At 43.1% G+C, this 17,824-nt stretch overlaps 1 protein-coding gene across 4 annotated transcripts in view; it reads right to left on the bottom strand.

The window, feature by feature from the left end:
* The window catches only part of LOC105380524 (vinculin), a 43,720-nt gene that overhangs the window by 13,176 nt on the left and 12,720 nt on the right, over positions 1–17,824 (bottom strand). For 3 of the 4 annotated variants that reach the window (XR_007267904.1, XM_048631053.1, XM_048631055.1), the window contains 14 exons: positions 17,484–17,585; positions 16,775–16,907; positions 15,983–16,064; positions 14,896–15,013; positions 13,688–13,861; positions 9,556–9,665; positions 8,662–8,764; positions 7,442–7,578; positions 6,715–6,845; positions 5,770–5,915; positions 4,775–4,840; positions 4,421–4,532; positions 3,541–3,634; positions 2,546–2,645 (listed from right to left, as the gene is read on the bottom strand). Coding sequence is in view for 3 of the 4 variants with exons in the window: in XM_048631053.1 (XP_048487010.1) it covers positions 2,546–2,645; positions 3,541–3,634; positions 4,421–4,532; positions 4,775–4,840; positions 5,770–5,915; positions 6,715–6,845; positions 7,442–7,578; positions 8,662–8,764; positions 9,556–9,665; positions 13,688–13,861; positions 14,896–15,013; positions 15,983–16,064; positions 16,775–16,907; positions 17,484–17,585 (1,608 nt within the window). In the remaining variant the exon portion in view is untranslated. Of the gene's footprint in view, positions 1–2,545; positions 2,646–3,540; positions 3,635–4,420; positions 4,533–4,774; positions 4,841–5,769; positions 5,916–6,714; positions 6,846–7,441; positions 7,579–8,174; positions 8,278–8,661; positions 8,765–9,555; positions 9,666–13,687; positions 13,862–14,895; positions 15,014–15,982; positions 16,065–16,774; positions 16,908–17,483; positions 17,586–17,824 lie in introns of all 4 variants that reach the window. The other variant, XM_048631054.1, reaches the window with a different exon arrangement.

Here is a 17,824-nt window from a genome sequence, read left to right as displayed (position 1 = left end):
GTGCGAATTTGTTTAGGTAAAGTGCGATTTAAGGTTAGTAGGACAGTTCTGTGGTCTGTTATTGTAGAATTTGCAACTAGTGCAAGAGCCGGACGGTTTGATTTTAGCATGATGTGGTCTAAGCAAGAGCCGCTATCATGTGTAGGGAGCATGTGCGCGGGAAGTAGGCCGTGAAAACAGCACAGATTCAGATACATCTGACCAGCATCAGTGCATTTTTCTGGAAGGATGTTTATATTTATGTCTCCTGTTAGAATCACCGTTTTAAATGATGATAGTGTTTTTAGCGTGCTGTCAAGCGATGTAGTAAAATTGTCTGTATTTTTAAACGAGGGAGGCCTATATATTGCGAGTATTGCATACTCAGATCCAATTTTGACAAGAAGTCGGTTACAGTCCTCCATATCAGGTTCCTCAACGGTAACACAAAGTGTTTTTGGTATATACTACAACACCGTCATTTTGAAAATAATGTGTTTTACTATTGTGAATATTATATCCTGGAATCTGTGGTAAAAACTCATTATGATTAGTAAGCCAACATTCGGTAAAAATTATGATGTCACAGTTAGTATTAAGAACCTGGTACATAATGCTGAAACTATCAAAGTTTTTTGAGATGCTGCGTATATTTTGCGTTAGAATAGTAAAAGGATTCTTATAAGAGGACAAATATCGTTTGCAGATTTCTACATCACATGTCCTAGACTCGGATACAGAGAAATTATCCAGCTCATTATTTAAGTTATTACACATAATATTGGAGTTCAAAATAAAGATATTTAATTAGTGGCGCTCTTAGGCGCCTTCATAATTAATTGAGTCAATATACCTTTTTTGGGCTATAACCTTTGCTGGGCAATCGACATCACCGGTCTTATGATCGCACGGCTTTTTGAAGTGGAGGCAGGTTGCACATTTTGGCGGCTCAGTTATTTTGGTGCATTCTTTCAACACGTGGCCTCTCTCCCCGCAGTGGCCGCACGTAGCGACCGTCTCCCGGCACGACTTAGCCGCGTGGCCATACTGCTGGCACTTGTAGCATCTGGTCACGATGGTGAAATCCTTTACGGGACATGACGACCAATTAAGAAAAACTCTACTTTGCCCTATGAGTACGTTCCGTATGAGAGCTGGAACTTCCAAAATAAAATTGCAGGTCTTGGCGTCTTTTTTACCAGATTTGTGGCTCAATTTGATGCTGCTCAGGAAAGACTCAAGTGTAGTGTCCTGGAGTTTGTCGGCGAGGTTTTGGTGGTACAGGTATTTAAATATAAATATAAATATATGTGGGGACATCTCACACACGGCCATCCGACCCCAAGCTAGGCAGAACCTGTGTTATGGGTGTCGGACAGCTGATATATCTACACAAATACATAGATAGATAGATACTAAATATAAATATGAACACCCAAGACCCGAGAACAAATATCTGTGTTTAAACAAATATCTGCCCCAGCCGGGAATCGAACCCGGGACCTTCGGCTCAGTAGTCAGGTCACTAACCACTACGCCATTCGGTCGTCATTTGAAAACGTCTGAGTCCTGCATCTTCACTGGAACTCCGATGATAACAACTCTGGGCTTGCGTTTATGGGGCTCATCAATGGTAAGACCAGAGGTCGTCAACTGCTTGGACTGTTTCAGCTTTTCAATGTCTTCCTTCGAGTTAGTGCTAATTATTACACCACCATTCCTGGTTTTCCTTAGCCCTGTCACGTGAAGCTTCATTTCATTTGGGCATATAATTTTTTGAACAAGTGTCTTGGTCTCTTCACTTGACAGTTTGTCGCTGGGGTAGATAGCTACTGAACTCGAGCTTTTGGGCTGGATAAAAGGGGCCGGTCCTTTTTTCAGAATATCGGCAAAGGTGGTGGTGGAAGGATGAGGTCTGGAGGACTCATTTATGGAGGATTTAAGGTCTTCAATTGTTTTTACCAGGTCACTTTTTTCTTGAGCTACATCTAGAGCGGTTTGGGCTTGAATAGTCTGTAATGTATACTGTATAGGCAACATAATCAAAGCCGCAAGCAACAAAGTTTCACAGCGAGATCAATTCAATCAATTCAGTCAATTTCAGCAAGAAAGCAGCGAACGTTTTGCAACCTAGCTGCTGCTGCCTGCTAGCGCTACGAAAGATGATGGAACTACTCAATAAATACATATAACTTTCAAACGGGGTAGAAAAGCACATGTAAAAATGGCGACTGAACCAACCAATTAGAACTGAGAATAGGGTACAGTCGTTTAAGGCGCAATCTATAATAGGCTACTTGACTAATATGAAATTTGGCGCCATAAATGAGTATTTGCTACAGTATTTACCTTACAAAACCGAAATATATCGATTTCACGGAATAAATGTATGCATAAATTGATGCATGCATGATGGATGCATAAATTTAATTACTAAACCAAAAAAATACACAAACAGAAATTAGAAATATTAAAAAAAAGAGTCAAGTAAGTTAGCTTTTAATTTTCTCCACATTTGGCCCTCATCCGACGCCATATTTCGCTCTCATCTTCGCCTATATCATACCTGCAGTCTTTCCAGGGCGGCTGTGAGGCTGCGGGCTAGATGTCCATCTTCGGTGTTGTCTCGCTCACTGCCTCCTACTAACAACACGCGGTTGGCCAGCCTGGAAGAAACAATATGTTATACAGGGTGTTGCAACAGTAGTATAGTCAGGGGCTCACTTAGGGGGATACATTTTTATACGACGACTTTTTTTAAATTAGCGTAAATATAAACTTTAGGCAATACGAATAAATTTATGAATGGACGAAAAGTGTACAAAAGACCTAGGTCACAAGGTCACAAGGCCCAGCGGAAACTCTGTAATCCTTTTGCAATTTTACTATCCAGTATAGTCGCTATATGAGAAAGGCCAAGGAAAATGAGTGATTTGCCTCGAGGTAAGTCTAAGTCCAGTGTAGTTTGCTTGAGGCTATTTGCGTGCTTCGAGAATCGAACTCAAAACAGAGGGTTAATTCTTCTACTGATGGAGTTAGCGGCGAATTGATAAAGCGCGAATAAAGGTTGAAGCTAATTTATTTACAATGAACACTATTAAATTTACAAGAATATTCCTTTAGCACAATATTAGTAAAGCGCATGAAAAGTTAGCGGGCACGCGTAAGTATTGGTCAGCGAATGCGTCGCGGTGTCTCGTTCGGAAGTTTGCGAAAGACTGGCGGCGGCGGTGGCGGAGGCAGCGTGATGCAGAAGCCCATGTACCAGGACTATCTCATGTTTTTTCTTTAGTCCATGCAAGACGACTTCTCTGTGTATTATTTTATTTATTATTTTTCTTCAACTTTTTGTTTTCTTATTTTTATTTCAGGTTTTATTCCACAATATAAAAATTCTGATAGTGTGGCGATTATTCCGCCACACCAGCAATGGACGAATGAGAACTAATGATAAAGACCTTACGTACTAGAAAATATGTGACGAATTTGTGAATGCTGAAAATAATGTCAAATTCAGAAATTTACGCATTTACAAAAAGTAAAATAAAACATGTTAAGTACCTGGCAATAGCGGAGGTGTTGTCGACCATTTTCTGCGAGTCGTTCTGTCGGATCGCGTCCTCACACAGGTACGTGTGCTTCTGCATCAACTCTCCTGCACACAGAATAAGGCATAAAATTAAACAGAGGCGATTCTGTAGGTTATTAATCTATGATGACTATGATGAGCCAAGGATGAATTATGTCAACGTCAAAATGGACGGAAAGCAACGTTAGGAAACCGCCGCAATAATTATCGATTATGATTGCCTTAAAAATATGCGAAAATACAGTCTGTCAATTAATTTAAGAAAATAATATAGGTACTAGAATAAGGTTACCGACATAGCTCTTAAAATCTGCATGCTAGTGGGCCGGCCATATCTGACGACAAATCCATAGTATGTATCATGGTAGACGTAGAGAGATAATAAGGTACTTACACGAGTCTTTGCAGATGTGATAATGAGAGGCCTACTCCGGGGCACAGTGCTGTTGTACCACTAGTGAGAGGCCTACTCCGGTTCTCCTACTGACAGTGTTGTTGTTATACTAGTGAGAGGCCTACTCCGGGGCTCCTACCGGCAGTGTTGTTGTACTACTATACTAGTGAGAGGCCTACTCCGGGGCTCCTACCGGCAGTGTTGTTGTACTACTATACTAGTGAGAGGCCTACTCCGGGGCTCCTACCGGCAGTGTTGTTGTACTACTATACTAGTGAGAGGCCTACTCCGGGGCTCCTACCGGCAGTGTTGTTGTACTACTATACTAGTGAGAGGCCTACTCCGGGGCTCCTACCGGCAGTGTTGTTGTACTACTATACTAGTGAGAGGCCTACTCCGGGGCTCCTACCGGCAGTGTTGTTGTTATACTAGTGAGAGGCCTACTCCGGGGCTCCTACCGGCAGTGTTGACGAACTCGAGCGGGTCGAGCGCCTGGTCGCACAGGTCGCGAGCCCGGAGTACGCACTCCGCGTACTGAGTCTTGAGGTTGTTCAGATGCTCCTCGGCCACCTGAAAGTAAACACGCTATTAATTGCATATTTTTTTGAGTTTTAATATTATTAAAATTTGCCTTTGTGAAATGGTGGTAGATTATGACTTTTGACAAGTAATTCTAATATTCTACGTCGAAAAAATAAACGATATAATTTCATTATAGTTAAGCGGCTAGAGGAATTTTAAGAAAATCTAAAAGTTTATTGGTACCTATCCCTACTATGAGTACTACATAAAACTAAGATATAATAACTTGCCTTGCTGTCTGGGTAGTTGAAGCGGATCTTGCCAGCTGCGATAAGTTGCGGCGCCAGTTTCTCCACCTGGAAACAAATAAAAATTATGAATATCCGTTATTTTTAACTCCACATATTATGGAGACGAAACATGACACACAAAACTCCAACGAAAATTATGTTTTTGTAAGTATATTGATATGGAAGGTTAGTATAAGTACCTATTTCCACAAAACCTGTCTCTTAATGAAATTCTAGACTTTAATACAACTCCGTTCAAAATAAAATAACCGCTCGGCCCCACAATAGAATTCCGTAAACACTACAAAAATAACTAAAATACACAACTTGTATGTGACTATTTGTGCCAGACTCACAGACACTAGTGTTGTTATACGTTACCTGCGTGGCGGTGTGCGCGAGTCTGTCGGGAGGCGCTTGTTGCCGGCGGCCCCCATGTGCGCCGTGAGGACGCGCGGTGCGAGAACGCCTTCACAGCTTTATACCAGCCCGATTTATACTAGCGGTGTTATTACCTGTTGTGTGTTGTATGTCAGACTGACAGGCTTCTTGAAGCGCCTTTAGAGTGTGGCTTCGTCTACTTTACCCAACAGATGTACACGTAACCCGTTTTAACCTGTTTGGATCCACACTAGGGGCAATGGAGGAACCATTTGCCAGATCTCCACTCTGGTACCGGAGCAAACAGATATACAGGGTGTTGCAAAAAGGGTATACTAAGCCGAATTTCCAAAACTCGTAGAACAAAAGTTGTTCAGACTGACCCATTGAGTCACCCCCTTTCGGCTTAGTATACCCTTTTTGCAACATCCTGTATACTAGTATAAGTCAACAAGACGTGACATAAGTTTTGCATCGCGCTCACTCATATCGCGCAGCCTCAAGAGCGGGCGCAACGGAGAACTTTTGTCACGTCTTAAATACGACCCATACTATCTCTTCTGAGTATGGCTTCGGCTACTTTACCAAACAGATGTACAAGAGAGGTGTTATACCTGCGTGGCGGTGTGCGCGAGTCTGTCGGCGAGGCGCTTGTTGTCGGCGGCGGCGGCCACCATGTGCGCGGTGGTCGCCGCGCGGTGGGAAAACGCCTTTAGAGCCGCCGCCTTGTCGTTGAAGTTCGCTTCACGCCCTATTGTACCTGAGGGGGGTAGGTGAACATGGTTGAATTGTAATAGTTGGATGTAATTAACAGAATCTTCAGATTAACTTTTATGGTCATCTTTTAGATTTTCCTTTCTTTTACCTTTCATCACGGTGACAAATCCTAGTCTAATTAATAACAAGAGTATATAATTAATTCTACCTATAACTTTCTCCACAACACCCAAGGTTAGCTGGATGAGAATGCTGTTAGCATTAAGTTCGCCTATGTACATAAATTTATTATTGTGCAATAAAGTATTTAATAATAATAATTCTGGAGATTGTATTATTTAAATTCATTGAATTTATCACAGCACACTCTTATGATGAAGGAAAACATCGTGAGAAAACGTCGCACAAATACTTATAAAAGACAAAAACCCGCAGGTTTGATCATTGTGGTGTGTTCGGAGAACATAAAAAACCTCAAACAATTAATAGAGAGATAATATTTGTGCAATAAAGTATGAAATAAAATTGGTTAGAGGAAAATAACTTCAACAACCCAAATAAATAAATAAATAAATAAATATGTGGGGACATCTCACACACGGCCATCCGACCCCAAGCTAGGCAGAACCTGTGTTATGGGTATCGGACAGCTGATATATCTACACAAATACATACATAGATAGATACTAAATATAAATATCAACACCCAAGACCCGAGTACAAATATCTGTCTTTAAACAAATATCTGCCCCAAATCAAAGCAAACTACGTAGTGTTTATTATGTACCATAATAAAGTTATACAACTACTACTATTACATAAGTACACCAAAAAGCACATACCCTCAGGAGTATTAACAGCATCTATAAAATGCCTCAGTGGCGCCGCGACATCGATGAAGTCTTCCACGACGCGGTTCACCACGGCGCGCTCCATCGCTCGCTTGAGCTCGTGCAGCTTGTCCGTCAGTTGTCTGTGAGAAGCAATGGATGTGCGGTTAGGCGATGAAAACGGAGGATTGTTGTATAGTAGTAGAAGGGAAATGTTTCTATCTATGCATTATAAAATGAGAAACGGCACTTGGTCCATTGCTCGCTTCATTTCGTGAAGCTTGTCTGTCAGTTGTCTGTGGCCAGCAATGGATGGAAGGTTAGGCAATAGAAACATTATTGGAGCACTTTTTTTCCAAATGAGGAGTAGTTTATTTTGACTCTCGTCAATTTTATATGCTTTTGTTATGTGGAAAATATTTATGTCTACGGTTTAGGCTGCTTCCCCAGTAAGCAAACTGGTTTGGTATGCCGATTGGGAACGCAGCGTTATAGTGAATGGACTGCTTTTTCTCATAATATCGCAGATAAAGAAACAATATTAAAAATGGCTGACGGACTCGTGCTATCTCTCTCTATCGTACTGTATTAAAAAGCCTGTCATTACACCTTCCTACTTAGACTTATATTTATGTATGTAACAGCCACAACTTTCATATTGTTTATTTATTTGCGAATCTTTACATACAATTTGGAATTTAAATTATGGTTCTAATTAAGTAAATAAGTAAAACCTCACCTGGTAATATTCCTAGCCTCCTCCGTATCTCCCTGTCCGCTCATACACAAATCTGCCAGATTGTCAGACATCTTCTGCACTTCGGAACAAAGCTGAAGTATCTCTGCCTTCTCCCGGCCTTGTAAGCCATCGGCTATCTGCAAATACGTCAGGTATATGGCGGTAAGTTGGAGGTGGACATAGTGGGTTAAGACTATTGTCAATTCTGTGTACATTTTTGGGGGTTTTAGATGGAGAGTTTGCTAAAATTTTAGGTTATGTTTTGGATGGTGAAATGATTTTTGCGGGGGTTATCGTAAAGGTCGCAGTCTGATTGCGGATGCGTAAATTAAATTGTTATGATAGTAGTAAAAAGTGAAAACAAAGTGTTGTGTCGATCTTCTTGAATTCATAAGCAAAAAGTGGTGGAATTCTTGACCAATTACCACCAAAGGCATGCGTACCGACTGCCCATAATAATAAACACTATTTTGCATTGAATTTTTAAACTCAACTCGAAAGGCGAGTGGCTGAGATTTGGCCACTTGCGCTAATTATATGACGATACAACTTTTTTGGCTATATTACTGCTACGTTCAATGGATATATTGATTATATTGTGTTCTGTTACCGCACATGTCTGCAGTAAAGTGTCTTAACTGCTGCATCATATGGAATTCTATGTATTTTAAACACCCTGCGACACCGAAGGTCTGTGTTCTATCTCTTACTGCAGGTATAGCAATTGACTTACCCTCTGCGCCTGCGCCACGATGCTGGTGATGGCCCTCTGCCCCTCGACCCTCGTGGCGGGGTCGCAGGCAGGGTGCACCAGCCACTTGTGAGCCGTCTCCAGTGCAGCACGAGGCAAGACCATGTAGACACTAGATCACCAGGCCCGGGTCCACTATGTCGCGATTAGCCATAAATACAGCGACGTATTTTGTGGAACACGTATTGCGAACGAGTTTATCGATGTCGATAACGGACCCGTGCCGCGGTACTCCCTAGACCCTTAGTACTGACTACTCAGGGTCAAGGGAGTAGGGTGGAGAACTGGAAAACGACCTTGCCGGATGATGTAGCCGTTAAAACAGTAGGCGTGACGTCGCGTAGCCATTCCGACTGCATCATTATGTATCTTAAACACCTCGCGATACGCTGACGTTGCCACCCCATTTTGTACCGAAGGTCCCAGGTTCTATCCTCTAGAGAAGTATTCCGTATAGTCATTAACTCACCCTCTGCGCCTGCGCCACGATGCTGGTGATAGCCCTCTGCCCCTCGACTCGCGTTGCTGGGTCACACGCCGGGTGCACCAGCCACTTGTGAGCCGTCTCCAGACTGCAACATAGGAGGGAGTGATTGAGTCATGATAAACAATTAAGCCAATATTATTCGTCCTGTTATTAAATTGCACATAATTATGTTACATCTGTATATTATTACGTACAAGAAGATTCTGCTAACCTGAATTCTCCACTGCTGTTGCAATTACGTAATTATAAAAAACAAGTGTTATTTATAGAGTTAGTCTACTGTACATAAAGTCCAAAGAGTCCAAATTTTAGACCGCAAAGTTACTTTTCACATTTCAAGACGTGCCAGAAGTTTTGCAGGACGCGGCCTCGAGAACCAGCGCGACGGAGAACTTTTGTCACGTCTTGACGTGTGCGTGTTGCGCCCGTGCTAGGCTAGCTGTGCGTGACTCGCTTGCGACTCACCGGCCCTGCACGGTGCGTCCAGCTCGTCCTTACTAGATACCATACCTGAAGCTTACATCATAGTAGCTGAAGTGGCAGTGGGCTGGTCATATCTACCGAAGAACCCATAACCGTTGGGGTAGACGAGTTCTACGAACAGGCAAACGCAGCGTGGGACGCCCTCATGTCCGCTGGACTGACGATCTTAGGCGGGTAGCCGGTAGTGGTTGGATGAGGAAGGCCGAGGAGTGTTGTGGCGCTCCTTGGGAGAGGCCTATGTCCAGCAGTGGATGATTATTGGCTGATGATTGATTACATCACAGTGTTTGCGTGACTTGCGGATGCCTTCCGTCACGATGGCGTCCAGCTCGTTATTGCTACAACATCACAAGTGACACAGTCGTGTCTGTGCGTGACTCGCTCGTGACTCACCGGCCCTGCACGGTGCGGCCGCCCTGCTTCTCCGCGTGGCGGATGCCCTCCGTCACGATGGCGTCCAGCTCGTTGAGGTCGGCACGGAGGTCTGCGCATAGCGCCTGCGCCTGGGGAGGGGAGTTGGAGATTAACGATGACGGTTGATGAAGAAATATTGCTAACTAGCTGTTCCCGCGCGCTTCGCTTCGCCTTACAAAGTTTTTCCGTGGGAATTCCGGGATAAAAAGTAGCCTATGTTCTTTTCCAGGGTCTAGACCGTATGTATACCAAATTTCATTCAAATCCATTCATTAGTTTTGGCGTGAAAGAGTAACAGAAAGACAGACATACACAGTTACTTTCCCATTTATAATATTATAGTTAGGATAGAGAACAGGGCATATACCTACGTAGAGAGTGAACGGAACACTGCATATGATTAAGTAGACACCTATAATAGGGACCCTGGTAACTAATTGTAAGAAACCTTTGATTGATGTAAGGATGTAACGAGCCGTTACCAAACCATCCACCGCACCTACCCACATACCGAAGCCACAAGAGCGCCCGCGAGTCAAGGTGGGGCACCACACAGACAACTCCGGAGAATACAAGGGGCGCGGGGCGACCCGCCTATAAATAGCCGCCGGACCGCCGCCCGGCCACCATTCGCCACCTCCTGCTCCGACGAGTGATCATTCCGTTCCCGAGATCCCTCCCCGCACCCATATCTATTCAAGTAATCTATTCACGCACACTAATCTCACAACACCGGCCGGTGTTGTGAGATCCCCGCGAGGTAGGTTGCCCAATTAGCAGATCGAGGTTCCCCGGATATACGGATGCCTGGGTTGCCTAGTTTAAAGCATCCGTATACCGAACTATATCCGACGCGGTGGGCTGCCTAATTAGCGGATCGAGGTTCCCCGGATACGTGCATGGATGCCTGGGCTGCCTAGTTTAAAGCATCCGTGTAAGTACCGAACTATACAATCACTGAATACACACCGGCCTTCAGCCACATTCTTGTCGACACAATTACACTCCACAAACCCTGGAGCAAATCTACACGTACCACCGGTATTCGCCCGACTTCCTATACCCTGTATTCCTTCCCTTTATTGAGATAGATACATCCGTGTCGACCCCTTCAGGGCCCGAGTCATATTAATATAAATAACCGTGATAAGTATTTGTGCATTTGTGTAGTGAGTTAATATTAAGTACATAAGCTGTAAGTACCCTAGATACATAAGTTAACCTGGTTGTAAATAAAGCGGGTCCAGTGCCGCCTTAATTATGTTACACTACGAGTATTTAATCGGTATTATTAATTCTCACCCCGTACACCTACCGATGTTATTTCCCTCCTGGGGCCTCAGGATCAAGATCAGGATAGTTAGGACCGCTTCACGGTCAGTGTAGATGCCCCAGGTGACCGGGCACTCCTTCAGAGGCCCGTCATCAAGTTGAGCTAGCCCAAGACCGCTTCCCGGTATACATTAATTGAGAGTTATTAGGTAGGTACCAGCCCTAAGCACTAGGAACGTTAGTCATAAGGGTAAGTATCACATTACAATATAGCACCAAACCCCTACTTTCGGGGGAGGCCAGGCAGGTCGATTCACCCAGGGGTCGCTCCCCGGTGATCCAGACCAGCCCCAGCTGAGCTGCTACATTACAAGGATAAAGATACACTAGTCTAGTCTCTACACTAGTCGCTATATACCTGGCTGTATATGTGTATACAGGGTGTCCCAAAAGTCAACGTCATCCTTTAAAAGGCTGATAGGTCAGCTCATGAGAGGCCAGAATATCACAATATGACCTTAGTAAAAACTCGATAATTGTCGAGATATTGACACTTTTATAAATTTGCTGACAATCGACACCTTGGATCAGTTTTTTGCGTGCCGCCGGTACAAAAATCCATATTATTAGAATTAGTTTGGTGTTGCATCACCCTGTATAGCCCTGCTATTGATCGCAGTCAAAAAAAATATCGAGTAATGCTGTATGTTTAAAAAAAACACGATTTTCAAAGTCATAAAAGGTAATCGTATTTTTTTATAAACAACTTTGACTCTACATACTGTAAAAAAAATATACCACGCAATCCTGGCATCTTATTTGAAAAGATTGCTCATTTAATGCAGTTTCCAAAATGGTATGAAACGTTGCTATTGTTTCAATTAACAAAAAAGTTATTGCTGTTTTAGTACAAAACAACCTCGATGTAAAATTGTTTGAAGGAAATTTATCTGACTGAATTTATTAAGGGTAAGTCATGTTGGAATGAGTAAAAGTAAAAAAGGTGGTGGGGTCAGCCGTGGCAACATAGATGACGCAAAAATAGCTAAGAAAAAACTTACGAAACTCTTATAAAACATATTTTGCGTTTTTTTACAACTTATTTAAAAAAAAACAAACATTTATTGACTTTTATTTTTATTTCTCAAAATTATAACACCACATTATTATATTAAGTACATAATAAGCAAAACATTATACTCATTAATGGTCATAATCATAATTTTGAGAGTTTGGTTTTGTTTAACAAAAACTTTAAAATAATTAACAAGTAATTAGAGGTAATGTTAATGATAAACTGATCTGTCCCTTTTTTGGATACTGTGGGTGTACAATGTACATGTGTAAGCGTTTTACTTGTACAATATCACACATTAGCACTACTCAGGAATGTACTTACCATGCGCTACATTTATGGGAAATATGGAGTTGCTATAGACCACTTTTTTCGAGAAAGATACTCAAAATGCGTTTTTTTATTAACTGTGCAACGTTGTCTCTTTTCCCACTCCCGGCCACACCACCTATTTTACTTTTACTCATTCCAACATGACTTACCCTTAATAAATTCAGTCAGATAAATTTCCTTCAAACAATTTTACATCGAGGTCGTTTTGTACTAAAACAGCAATAACTTTTTTGTTAATTGAAACAATAGCAACGTTTCATACCATTTTGGAAACTGCATTAAATGAGCAATCTTTTCAAATAAGATGCCAGGTTTGCGTGGTATATTTTTTTTACAGTATGTAGAGTCAAACTTGTTTATAAAAAAATACGATTACCTTTTATGACTTTAAAAATCGTGTTTTTTTTAAACATACAGCATTACTCGATATTTTTTTGACTGCGATCAATAGCAGGGCTATACAGGGTGATGCAACACCAAACTAATTCTAATAATATAGATTTTTGTACAGGCGGCACGCAAAAAACTGATCCAAGGTGTCGATTTTCAGCAAATTTATAAAAGTGTCAATATTTCGAAAATTATCGAGTTTTTACTAAGGTCATATTGTGATATTCTGGCCTCTCATGAGCTGACCTATCAGCCTTTTAAGGGATGACGTTGACTTTTGGGACACCCTGTATATTAGTATGTACCGGTGCTTCGTTCCCGTGGCGGGGCGGGGTGGTCAACGGCGGCGTGTCTCTATACTCTATAAACCTGGTTGTATATACTAGTCGCTATATGTATACTAGTGCTACGTACCGGGGCGGGCCGTGTCTCTATACTAGTCGCTATATACCTGGCTGCATGGAAGTAGAAAAAAAGGCGGAGGGAATACTTATCGCTAATTAAAAACTGAGGCACTTTAAGTAAGTCACTTTCATTGTTACAACGAGCCCTACAACACACATTCATTTGTCGCCGCGCGCCAATTATGTCGCACCTACGTACCCACACACTCTTATGTCGCACACTATTATGGTGCCTCAGTGTTTTAGTAAGCGCGTTCCGCTCTTTTTTCTACTTTCATGCCTGGCTGTATATACTAGTGCTATGTACCGAAGCGGGCCGTGTCTCTATACACCTGACTGTGTATACTAGTGCTATGTACCAGGGCGGGCCGTGTCTCTATATATTATATACCTGGCTCTATATCCTATACGTCCGTAGTCGAGCTGGCTTCGAGGTTAAGCACTAACTGGTACGATCAGCCATTGGATATTTCAAGTGGTTCTTTTCTAGACGCTTCCATGCTTCGGACAGTCCGTGGGTCCCGGTTGCTGCTTCGGCAGCAGTCGTTAAGCCTAGACAGTCGCTTTTTGGTGACTCGCAGGGACTACCCCTTCGGGGATTACAGTCGTGAGCATATGTATGTATGTATGTACGTACCGGGGCTCCGTTCCCTTGCCGCTGGGCCCGCAGATCAGCCAGCGCGGCGTGGCGGGGGGCGGCGCGGCGCGCGCGGTCCCCGGCGGCGGGCAGCAGCCCCCCGGCCCCCGCGCACGCTGTCAGGATGGAGCGGAGAGCGCGGTCGCCGGCGGAGTTGCGGAGGGCTTCTGGGTCCTGGGGGAGTGAAGTGGAGATTAGATTTGTATTGTCGCGACACAAGGAGCGGTGGTAACTCAGTCGGGTAAGCGCGCGCTTTTCACGCTAGAGATGCGGGTTCGAATCCCGGCGCTGACATGTACCAATGAGTTCTTTTCACTTAAGTACAATGTAAACCATCGCTCTTACGGTGAAGGAAAACATCGTGAGGAAACCTGCATATCTAGATCTAGCACATCTAGATGTGTGAACCCACCAACCCGCAGTGGGCCAGCGTGGTGGGAAATGGTCCAAGCTTAGGAAGGCAGTTTAGACCTAGGGGATATGCACAAAGGTTCCATTCGAGAGAGCCAGGTGCAGGTACTTACACCCCCAAAGAGAATAGAATAGAATAGACACAATACATGTTATAGTCACGTTTTACAATGTAAGCTTTTTGGTAACTTCCATTAGAGAACTATGCGCAGACGCTAGTCGTCTCGCACCCGTCACTTAGATAACATACTTGAAAAAAGTAATTGGTAAAATCAGTAAATAGTTTTTACTCAAGAAAATACTTCATTCCTCATTTACCAACCCCAGTCACCACCCCATAACCTACAATATAATCACACGCTAGCTGAAACGTGGTAAGCGTCTACATAAGTTCAAAAGGCTTATGTGCTATGGCATTTACTTAAATACAGTAATTTTGGTAAATTTCTGGAGCTCAGATCGTAACATTTGTAAATGTAGGTGAGGAAATCAACAATATTAGTTAGCATCATCATCGCATTAATACACTGCTCGACATAGTTTAGGAAGTATTATAGCAGCCATCTTTTTCTGCTGGGACCTTTTATTTTAATTTTATTGGCAATAATTATATATTTTTTGCAAGCTAAAGTAACTAGTATACCAACAGTAAATCAAGTTGCTCGTGACAAGATGCTTCAAAAGTTATCTCTCTCAAAACCGCGCGACGTGAGCAAACGCATCACAAACCGTTTCCCACATCCTGTCGTGCACATCTTGCGGCCCGTGCTAGCCCTGCCGGTGTACTTATGACTCACGTTAAGGAACTCGTGCGCGGCGGCCATCTTGCCGTGGATCTGCGCCTGCAGCGCGCGCAGCACGGCCACGTTGTCCTTCTCGCCGCCGTCCTCGATGTACGACGTCAGTTGTAGCACCCTGTATATAAATTAAACTATTTTATAAGACTTACGTAATTTATGCAAGGTAGCCCCTTCTACCATTACGCGACTCTCAAGCGACGCGACTGCGACGCAACCCATGATCGCCTATAAAAACGGGTCTTCGAAGCGTCGTTGACTCGTCAAATATATGCGACCAAGGGCTGCGTCGCAGTCGCGTCGCTTGAAAGTCTATTCTATTCTATTCTATTCTCTGTGGGGGTGTAAGTACCTGCACCTGGCTCTCTCGAGTGGAACCTTTGTGCATATCCCCAAGGTCTAAACTGCCTTCCTAAGCTTGGACCATTTCCCACCACGCTGGTCCACTGCGGGTTGGTGGGTTCACATATCTAGATGTGCTAAATCTAGATATGCAGGTTTCCTCACGATGTTTTCCTTCACCGTAAGAGCGATGGTATACATTGTACTTAAGTTAAAAGAACTCATTGGTACATGTCAGCGCCGGGATTTGAACCCGCATCTCTTGCGTGAGAAGCGGGCGCTTACCCGACTGAGCTACCACCGCTACGTCGCTTGAGAGTCGCATAGTGGGAGAAGAGGTGTAGAGGGAGAAAAGAAGAAGGAACTGTGGCCCCGCAATATGAGAGAATGGACGGGAGTGAACAGCGTAGAACAGCTGATGCGCTTGGCGAAGAATTGAGAGGAATATGCAGAGCTGACCGAGAGGCACTAGAAGATAATACTTCTTTTTAGGTTTTCGGTGACACTAGTCCAGAACTCTGCAGAGCCTTTAGTACAGATTTTGCAATTTACAAAATCGAAAAAAGTTCACGTTTTCTCCTATCACCTGCATTCATTATCTGTCAACAGTTTCCATTAGAGGCGCCACTATGTATGCGAAAAAACTTAAACTTTAATAGTTTTGGACAAAATATTAAACCTGTACTAGATGCACAGTAATGATTAGCCAGTTAGATCAACGTTGAACATGAATAATGTTATTTACCGGATGATCTCGTGTATCTCGTCGGCCATTCTCTGCGCGAGGTAGTTCCTGTTCTCAGCAGCGTCCTCCACGCCCTTGCCACCTGAAAATTATACATTTATTATAAATATTCTTTATGTGAAAGAGTGTTTGTTTGCTTCTCCTACGGCAAAACTGCTGAATCAGTAAAACTGTATTAGGTATAAACAGATGTCTCGCGGAGATTCCAGGATGAAGGGGAAGTAACTTAAATACTGAAGATAGAGTATTTTACTGATAGTGACTATTTTTTAATTTAAAAAACAACACAAACTGCATAATAATCCAGAACTATGTTTAGGCTCTGTTGGATAACAGAGCGTAAACTGTTATGATAATAACAGGGAAGATTTTTTATCGGTATCTCAGATAAAGTAACATAGAATTGTATTGTTTAAAGGTCTCGATAGCTGAGACCACGTTTGTGAGCATGTGACATATCCTATTATCACAGCTTTTCGTGTACGCTATGGCCTCAGTGTATTTAGACATAGACATAGACATAGACACATCGTTTATTTACTAAAAGAATACACATCACAAATACAAAACAACATCAATAGGAAACAGTGACATGAAGAAGAATCACAATAATTGTGGTGTGTATTATGTCAGTAAAATGGCTCTGACTCAGCATGTGCTGTACAAAAAGATTATACAGCGCTGGTAATTCTGTCAGAACCAGCGAGTTGGGCGGCTAAAATTTAATATTGTTTGACGTCTGTGTTTTTACTCCTGCCGGATGCGGGTGCAGTCGAACCCGGGACCACGTACCTTCCTGCAGGGTGTGTATGTACATCTTCATGGCGCAGATCAGCACGGGCGCCAGCTGCTTCACGCTGTCGAGGCAGCGCGCCAGCGTGTCCGCGTGAGGAACGTGCGTCAGCTCCGAGGCTCGAGCTGCCACCTGTAAGCAGACAATTTTAGAATTAAATAAAAGGCAAAGAATTTCAAAGGCAATTGCTAAGGGGTCCATGAAAGAAGTACCCACGATTTTATGACGAAATACGAAGTTTCGGAGCGCTGCTACAACAGCCACGATGACAAAGTCGTAGTATTAAACGTGCCGTTTGCACGACAGCGACAGCGTTTGTTCTTTCGTTTTTCGTCAGTATAGATAACCCTCCTATTCCTTAAATGCGTCCAGGAGACATTGGGTACTCAGTGACTGACGCTAATCTGGCTGGCCACAAGCTAATCCACGGTGGCGAACCCTAAGTCCTAGTCTATAACTCTCATTAGCTCACTTATATTTCACTCCCACATTTACTAATTGAACCACTTTACTGCATCTACGAGTATCAAGATATTTATAGCAATTTAATGTAGTTAAGTCAAAAACAGTTACAGGTATTTTGAGCTAGTGTGTGTAGATGCAATATATTTCAATTTAGAGCTTCCACGTCGTAAAGTTACAATTATATGACATATCACAACAGCTAATATCACTGTTCCCTACCTCACAATCACTCCAACAACATACCTCTCTAGCGGCGCGGGAGAGGGCCGGGGAGATGTCTCGCAGGAACTGCACCAGATCCTCCATCGTGTCGATCACCTCAGCCACTCCCAGGTAGTCCAGCACCTGGAATGGATGAGGGTTAGATAGGTAACTGTAGTACAGTCAGCAAGAGATAAGATTTTAAGCCACACGAGATGTTGCAAAAGTAGTAGACGAAGTGCCAATTTCTCCATTCTCGGTTAGAGCATAACCAGGGAGTAGTTTTTAATTTTTGACACATCTGTCATGAATTTTATATGGAGATGACGTTTTATTTATACATCAATCCCGGTCGGTTAGATAACCGACCATGGAGAAATTTG

The sequence above is a fragment of the Plutella xylostella genome, chromosome 27 (genome assembly GCF_932276165.1).
Source record: "Plutella xylostella chromosome 27, ilPluXylo3.1, whole genome shotgun sequence".
In the NCBI taxonomy this organism is placed as follows: Eukaryota; Metazoa; Arthropoda; class Insecta; order Lepidoptera; family Plutellidae; genus Plutella; species Plutella xylostella.
Note: the sequence above shows the minus strand (reverse complement) of the source record. Positions and strands in the feature narration are given on the sequence as shown.